General features: G+C 58.8%; 1 protein-coding gene across 1 annotated transcript; it reads right to left on the reverse strand.

Moving 5' to 3' along the window:
* Positions 1 to 2,394: 2,394 nt before the first annotated feature.
* Positions 2,395 to 7,716, reverse strand: NGB (neuroglobin). Its single transcript, XM_045807981.2, has 4 exons — positions 7,418 to 7,716; positions 5,852 to 5,963; positions 4,935 to 5,054; positions 2,395 to 3,567 (listed from the first exon to the last, which is right to left on the reverse strand). Exons 1-4 carry the CDS (start codon positions 7,504 to 7,506, stop codon positions 3,433 to 3,435), a joined length of 456 nt encoding a protein of 151 aa, XP_045663937.1. The 5' UTR covers positions 7,507 to 7,716; the 3' UTR covers positions 2,395 to 3,432.
* Between the last annotated feature and the right edge of the window lie 531 nt (positions 7,717 to 8,247).

Below are 8,247 nucleotides of genomic sequence, written 5' to 3' on the forward strand. Positions count from 1 at the left end.
CTAACTACACTTGACAGTGATTATGGGGCGCAGAGGAGTAAGTTCAAAGATGCCCTGAGAAAGCATCAGCCACGTCAGAACGCTGGAGATGCCACTGGACCAGTGAACTGGTTTCTCCCACAAATCAAAGGCATGGGACAGGGGCTGGCCAAGAAGGAGACATTTAAGAGACCCAACCAGATGCAATGTGTGGTCCTTGACGAAACAAACCACCTGCAAAAAACATCAGGAGAATCTGGAATCAGCCTGGTCACTAGGCGATGCTGAGAGATACTGCTCGTCTTGGCAGGTATGTCGATGGTGTGGATTAAGGTGGAAAAGGTATCAGCCACAAGTTCCCATGGAAGACTTTACAGGTGAAAGAGCACGAAGTCTTAGACTCGCTTTTAAAAACTCTCCAGCAGAAGAAAGGGGGTGGGGGAGGTCTTGAGTTGCTCAAGTCGATGCTGGGTGAAGGGAACACGGAGATTCACTAGACTCAGATTTTGGTGTATGTGACATTTTTCTATAAGAAAAAGTTTAAAAGGGAGGAGTGATCTACTTTTCCAAGGCTGCTGAGCAGAAGAGCAAGGTGAGGACAGGGACTCCAGCTCTGAACTGGGCAGGGCGGAGGTCCTGGGTGAGCTTGGTGGAGCAGATGGGGGTGGGGGCAAAAGCCTGGTTGAAGTAGGTTCCCACGCTCTCACAGGAATGGAGAAAACGGAGAGCGAAGACCTTTTGGAAGAGTTTGGCTATCAGAGGAAGTAGAGAAACAGAGTGGTAGCTGGTGAGGGAAGGGGTGAGGGAGGGGTGGCTCCTTGTAGAAGAAGGGACATGTGGGCTGGCAGAATGCGGAGGAACACGGGAGAGAGGGTTCAGGGCTGAGATGGAAAGGAGGAGGAAGGAACCACCCCCCACCACAAGCGCACACACACTCGCATGCACACACGCGCACACACACACGGAGACACACACACACACACACACACACACACACACACACACCATGCTGAGGATGGCTCAAGCCCCAGGCCCAGAAGGGCGCTGGGCCTTTCCAGAGCCAGGTCACCCCAGTAAGACGTTTGGGAGCTACAGGCCCGCGTGGCCCCCCGAGTCTCCGCGGTTCCTAGGTCTCACGGTGGAGGAGGCCCTCCCTCCCCGGAGCCCTGGGCTCGAGAGAAAATGCTTGTGGTGCCGCAGTGGGGAAAGCATTCCCAACACGCTCCAGACTCAATGTCTGCAGTCACACAGCCTGGCAGGCTGGTCACCAGAGCTTCCCCAAAACGAGCTCCCGCTGGGAGCTGGGGAGGCCCTGGCGGCAGCAGCAACCCTGGTCTTGGCTGAGAAAACTGAAGCCTCAGGACAAGGGCAGGGGGCCGGGTGCGACCCCTCCAACCATTCACAGCTGGGCTCCAGGGCCCCACAATCCTGTTCCCGTGAGGCCCACTCTTAATGCTGCCGCCTGTCCCCATGTCCCTGGCTGGTCTCTACCTCCATCTGCCCAATCCTCCTGACCACACACACTCACACACGCTCACACACGCTCATACACGCTCACACTTGCTCTTCAACTCCAATGTACACCCCAGCTAAACCCATTTAATCTCTTTAAAAAAACCCACTCTGGGATTGACACCAGAGACCCTATATATCTTTGGGGCCCTTTGCTGCTGTCTTGGAGCCTGGCCCCCTTCTATCCTGGCCTCACCTTGTCCCCCAGGAGGTGGGCTCCCAGACTCCTGACCAGTAAACTACTTCAGACCAGGGATTAGTGGAGGGGTGTATTATAACAAAACAACCCCAAATGTATAATGACACAAACACAACAGAAGTTTGTGTCTCTTTCCTATAAAATTCAAAATGGGAGTCCTCGTTCCACAGGATGGAGAAGTTCCTGGGTCCCACCAGGCACTTCTGATTAGTGGGTGCTCTCCTCCAAGCAGCAATTCAGGGACCCAGGCTCTTTCCACCTTGTGGCTCTGCCACCTTCAACACATGGCCCTCAAGGTTGCTGTAAATCTGCATCAGGCTAGTGGAGGGGTGACAGAGCACAGAGGAGCATGCAGGAGTTTTGGGGGATCAGCTCTAGAAGTGGTACACATGTCCACACATTCCATTGGCCAGAACTCGGTCACATGCCCCACCCAATTGCAAAGGAGGCTGGGAAATGTAGTCTGGCTGTGTGCCCAAGAGGAAAAAGAAGTGAGTTTGGTGCCCTGCCCACCAGTTTCCATTACAGACCCCTAGCTCCATCTCCTCCACCAGCTTCTGGCCTTCCCCGAGCCTCTCCTTTGTTTTATACCCACCCCGGCCTTGGCCCTCCTGACCCCATCCTCCCACCCTGCCCTAGGTCCCCTGCCCTGCAGCTTCATCTGGCCACAAGCCAACACCCAAGAAAGCACCAGTCCTGGCAGGTCAGAGAGGCACACAGAACAGGTTTATTCCTCATGAGTTTATACAACCACGGCACGAAGCAGAAGGTAAAAGTGCAGACAGCTTGGGGCAAAAGCGGAGGACTTCTCCCGCCACTCTCTCTTCTATCCAGCAGCCTACATCCAGGCACACACCAGGTATTAAACGTGGGGAGCTGTGGCCCCACAGTCGGTGTGAGCGGCGGCAGAAAGGAGGCTGGAGGGAGATAAGACCCAGCCCTGCTGGAGGGGGGTGGTAAGGAACAGCCACCAGAACCCAGGCCCCTTTGCAAGGAAATCACCCCTCCTTCCTTGCGCTTCCCCAGCCCCACCCCTCCTGGCTGGCTGGCTGGTTCCTGCAGAGGGGTACTAAAGAAGCCCCCAGCAGCAGCTTGAATGGGGGAATGGGATACAGCAAGAGAAAAATCTACTCTGGCAGGGGCATCTGAGACCCAGATGAGGTCAACTCTCTCGTCCTCAGCGGTTCCCTTGACTACCTGCTCCCACTACCTGGGATTCCACCATGAAGGCTAAAAAAGTCCCTCCTCTTTACTGGTGAAAGGCAATGCCCCTGGGAGAGAAAAGCATGGAAGGCAGGCAAAATGGGAAGGTCCCCGAAGCTCAGCCGCCCACTCCCCTATTGGCCCAGGCCCACCCAACGTGGGTGGCTGACAAGCACCCATGCTCTCAGAGCTCTCCACCTTCCCAGCCCCATGCCACCTCTGTGACCAAAACACTGCTCTCTCCTAGAGGAGGGGGGTGTGCCAGAGGGAAGAGAAGGCAGGAAGGGAAGAAGCTACTGGGGGTGCAGGGAAATCCAGAAGCCCCTTCCTGAAGGAAAAGCCACCCATCCCTGTCTACGGTTGGAGGTAAGGGGACAGAGACCCAGTCCAGCTCTATCACCTCTCCGGAACAGCCAAGGGGACAAGGACCAAGATGCAGGGAGGCCTAAGGGAGCCTGGGCGACCACAGACACACAGCGACAGGCAGACACAGACGGACGGGGGCCTCCAAGTGGAGGCTGCCGAGCAGCGGCCGCCTCTTACTCGCCATCCCAGCCTCGACTCATGGCCTGTACCACGGCCCCGTAGAGCTGGCTCCAGGCGGCCCGCACGGCTGGTGTGAACGCGGGGCCCAGGCACTTCTCCAACATGTAGAGCAGGGACTCCCCCACCGTCTGCAGAGGCAAGTAGCACCTTGTCATTCCTGAAGGCAGGCAGGCATCGCTCCATTCCACAGGTAAGAAAACTGAGGCCCGGACCTTTCTTCTCTCCTGCACAGTGTCCATGCTTCCTGATCTGGCTTGTGCCCCAATCCTGGGGTACCACGTGGGACCCCCTCTTTCCCCTTAAATGTGAGGCTTTATAGTGAACTATGCATTTCACTCCATTCCCAGCCTTGCAATCACCCCATGACTAGGGCCAAGGCCTTGCCTGGGACTCCGGCTCAGAGCAAGTAAAGTCATTGCCCCCAGGCCTACGTTTCGTCCTCTGCAAGGCTGCGCTCACGGTGTGAAGAGCCCAGACTCTGAAACTAGACAGACCCGCGTTCACTTGTTGATTCTGCCATTGATGAGCTGTGTGGCCTTGAGCAAGTTTTGTGACCTCTCGGAGCCTCCGCTGCTTCATCAGTAAAACAGGGAAAGTGAAAGTTCCAATTCACTGGATTGCTGGGACTCGCAAAGGAGGTCATCTACAGAAAGCACAGCATCTGTATACAGTAGGCCTTCAAGAATAATAATGGCTCTCATTTGTTACTGTCAGAACAAAATATGGTTTACTTCTTCCACGAAGAGTTACCGGACATCCACTAAAGACAGGCCCGGTACGAGTGCCCGAGATAGAGAGGCCAAGACTAACTCGGTCCCTTCCTCGGGGCGCTTACCATCTGGCAGGGGGAGTGGACTCTGTGGCAGACTTGTCACGTCAGCGGCCCCCGGTGAGCCACACCTCGAGGCTTCACGCCCCCTGAGTGGAGTCCCTCACCCTGAGCCGTCACCACGGGGGATGCAAGCAGGGGTCGGAAGAGGGCTGGCACACTGGGGTTCTGCCCTCTGGGGACTCAGCTGGCACTCGGCAAGGAAGCTCAGCGAGTCCACCACATAATGAGATGCCACAGGGAGAGAGACCCTGAAGGATGACGGGCCATCTTGGATGCAGCAGCCCCGGCTGAGCTCCCAGCCGAGTGTGGTCCATGAGTGCCTCCAGCCCCACCGCGTGGAACAAAAGCACTGCCCCACTGCACCCAGAGAGATCGAAGTCGTTTGCTTGGGATGGTTTTATACCCAGCGATAGGAAACTGAGCAGACTGGCTAACCCCAGAGGCTCTTTAACTTTCCATGGTTCTAAGAGAAGCCACACCAGGGAAGAAAAATCGGAGGCTCAGAGAGGTCAAGGCAGTGCCAGGGGTCACACAGCACGGAAGTAACAGCTGCAGCCCCCCAGCCCTAGTCATCTGAAGGTATGGGAATGGAGAGAAAGAACAGACAGACAGGGAGCACTGGGAGAGTGGTGGCCTTGGGGCAGGAAGCGCCCCTTTACCCACCGAGAAGGAGCTGAGCTTCACACCCACTGCACGGTGCCTCTTGCCCAGGCCAGCAAGGTACTCCTCCAGCGAGGACAGGTCCTCTACATTGGTCACTGCAGTGTCAATCACCAGCATCACCTGCCAAGGCCAAGGGAGCAGTGAACCGGAGAGACAAGAGCAATCCCACCTGCTCACAACCACAGTCCGGAACCTGGGGGTCCCAACCAGGAGTAAGAGAGGTCAGTCAGGACCCTCAGTTCTCCAGGATCAGAAATGCAAGGCCCCAGGGCATCTGGCTGGCTGGATCGGTGGGGCGTGCGACTCTTGATCTCAGTCAGGGTTGTAAGTTCGAGACCCACGCTGGGTGTAGAGATTACTTTAAAAAATAAAACAAAATCTTAAAAAAAGAAAGAAAAAAGAAAAGAAAAGAAACGCAAGGCCATCTGTGTCTACATACAGTAGGCACTCAACATGTGGCCAAACTGCTAATGTTATTCTATGACGGCAGCTCCTCTCCTCTGAGGGTCTCAAAGCCCTAAACAGCAGCGGGACCGTGCTGTCTGCCCCAGACAAGGAGAAACTGAGGCACTGTGAGAGTCACGAGCCTCTACGGGAACCCCAGCTTGGTTGTCATGTTGTCATAGGCAGATGACCCCTCGTGGATCAGTGCCAACACCACCCTCAGGAGTCGGGGACAACACTGAGGGCGAGGGTGGAGCAGGGACCAGCTGGCTGAGCACAGGGGGCCCCAGGCTCTGCCCAGCTCAGCACAGACGGCAAGGAGCAGACGCCTCTGGCATGGGGTGGGGGTGGGGGGCAGAAGAAGGGGAATGAGACCAGGCCAGGGCAGAAGGAACTTTCCCTAGTCCGAGTCTCTCATTCTCTCCCGGGAGGGCGTTCTGCTGGATCTTGAGGCCATTCAGCCTCCGCCTCACCTTCCTGATGTGGTCCAGGAACTCGGGGGAAGACAGGCAGTCCTCCGGGCTGGAGAACTGGCGGCAGTTGTACTGGAAGAGCGGCAGAAGGTCGGGCTCCAGGTCAAACAGCCTGTGGGGGGAGGCCCAGACATCAGCCCTGCGGTCCCTGTAGGCCCAGCCAGCCCCAGGAGCCCTGGCTCCCGGTGGCCCGGCCCAGCGGCAGTGGGGTGGGGTGGGGTGAGGGTGGGGAGCAGGGATTCAGCTGGAAGCCAGAACCACCCTCCAACCCGGCACTGACCCCTTTGCCAGCTGTGCTGGTGCCCCTTTCCCGCCTCTTCCACTGGCTCCGAGGGGCACCCTGAAAAGAGCAATGAGTCCCTAGGCCTCTCATAGGACCCGGCATAGAGCAGCCCCTCCATAAACAGTTCAGAGGCCTGGGACAGGGAGGGGACCTCAAATAGGAAAGCCCTTCTCTCTTTTTTCTCTTTCTCTCTCTTCCTTCCTCTCTTGGGTCCGAACCTCCTAGTCTCATCATGTCTACAGGGGCTTGGGCCAATGATGATAACGGTGCTCTTAAGAACTCCTTACACTTACTGGACACTGAGCACTTTACATGTGGTTAATTTACGTATCCCTCACAATCCTAAGCAGTAGGTATTGCTGTTACCCAACCTTATAGAGGAGGCAACAGAAGCTCAGAGAATTTAAGTAACCTGCCTATAGTCACACAGCTCCGAAGTAGCAGAACCACAGAGGGTCCCTAAGCCCACAGAGAAAACAGTGGCACAAGCAGAAGCTCTCAGTCCCATCTGAGAGGGCTCGTTTGGCTTTTGTGTCACCCCACAAATGTATTCCCCCTTTGGGGAAGAGGTTTTGCGAAAGCCTCCTCAGAAGTTCTGGGCCAGCTTTGGGAGCCAAACCTCCTGAGAAACCATGGTGACAGAGCACTGCCTCTGGGGATGGCAGAGGAGTTACCTAGAGACTCTCAAGGTAAGGTTGGAGACTGGCCTCCTTTCCCCTTGGGGTCTGCGCACCCCTCACCCCTCTCCCCAGTGGTGAAACATGGGGGTCTGTCATTCCTTCCCTGGTGGTTCTCTGGTCCTAGCCTGGTCCCTTCCTCGGAAAGATTTATCCTTCTGTTGGCTGCTGGCCGTGTCACTCCTAGGGCCTGGACCGCGCCCTCGGTCCAGAGGCCGTGGCACAGCCTCCCCGCAGGAGCCCTCGGGGCACCCCTTCAGGTACCACCCAAGGGCTGAACTCAGGAGCAGAACCACGGAGGGGGCGCAGCGCGGAGACCAGCGCCTCCTGGCCAGAGTGTAAGGAGATCCGCCCCGGAGGACCCCCGCCTGCCCCCCCCCCGGGGAGTCGCCGCAAACGCGCCCCCCGTGGCGGGGGGGGGGGGAAGCGCCCAAGGGGCTGCGCCACCCGTCGCCGTTCCCGCTCCTCTGGCGCACATCTGGAGGCGCCCCGGCGCCAGGGCAGCGGGCCAATCTTCGCTCCGCTGGCGCCGGTCCAGCCGCCGGGAGCCCACTCCTGGCGAGGCACCCGCCACCCGTACCCCCGGGGCGCTCGGGGAGCCCTCACCTGGCGAACAGCACGGTGCCGTGCTCCAGCGGGCTGCGGCTCACCGCCCGCCAGCTCTGCCGGATCAGCTCGGGCTCCGGGCGCTCCATGCTCGCCCGGCGACGCGGGGCGCGAGGCTGGGACCCTCGGGGCGCGGGCACCGTCACCGCACGTGCCGCGCCATCTCCGCGGCGACGCGGGCCACTCTGCGCCCCCTACGGCCCCCTCCCCTCAGCCGGGCGGGGGCCTTCGCCGCTCCCTCCCCGCCCCAGGTGGAGGCGCCCCGCCGTGCCCGCCGGGCTGGCGCTTCCGGGGACCCCGCTCCGGCCGCTGCGCCCTGCGCCCCGCGGCTCCGACAGCGCCCCGCCCCGCGCCGCCCGGCCCGGGCGCTTTAAAGCAACCGCGGCCCCCGCCCCCCCGCCGTCCGTCAAGGCGCTCATTTCTGGGCAACCGGCTGTGGCCAGGGACGACCTGGTGGCCCGGGAAACGCCTGGCCTTCAGAGCTTCACAGAAATCGTCGAGCCTCTCTGGGCCTCAGTTTTTCATCTGGAAACTGGTGATGATTTCACCCCTTGCTGGTTAGGGCTCCAACTGAATTTGATCGCTTTAGGTAGGCTCTGCCGGTGCCGCCTCTCCACAAACTTCCCTCCCGCGCTACCTGGAGGCATTAGAGTTTGCCACCCCCTTGGCCCAGGTTCTTCCTTCTGCCCCGACGTGGGACCAGGGGATGCGAGCACCAGCCTGTGTGACCAGGCTGAGGCTGGAGAGGCCCTCTGCCCTACTCTGGGTCTGACCGAAGCATCCCCCCACCCCCAACCCCGTCCCTGCACATGGGGCCACCAGGGCTCTCA

Source organism: Ursus americanus, chromosome 26, assembly GCF_024610735.1.
Source record: "Ursus americanus isolate L20-20 chromosome 26, mUrsAme1.1.p, whole genome shotgun sequence".
NCBI classification, from domain to species: Eukaryota; Metazoa; Chordata; class Mammalia; order Carnivora; family Ursidae; genus Ursus; species Ursus americanus.

What these genes read in the sequence shown, in the direction of transcription:
- NGB (XM_045807981.2), bottom strand. Translation starts at nt 7,506, where the DNA reads ATGGAGCGCCCGGAGCCCGAGCTGATCCGGCAGAGCTGGCGGGCGGTG. An exon ending in GGCACCGTGCTGTTCGCCAG is followed by an intron (nt 5,964 to 7,417) that starts GTGAGGGCTCCC and finishes CTCCCCCCACAG; the next exon opens with GCTGTTTGACCTGGAGCCCG. An exon ending in TGAAGCTCAGCTCCTTCTCG is followed by an intron (nt 3,568 to 4,934) that starts GTGGGTAAAGGG and finishes TTGCCTCTGCAG; the next exon opens with ACGGTGGGGGAGTCCCTGCT.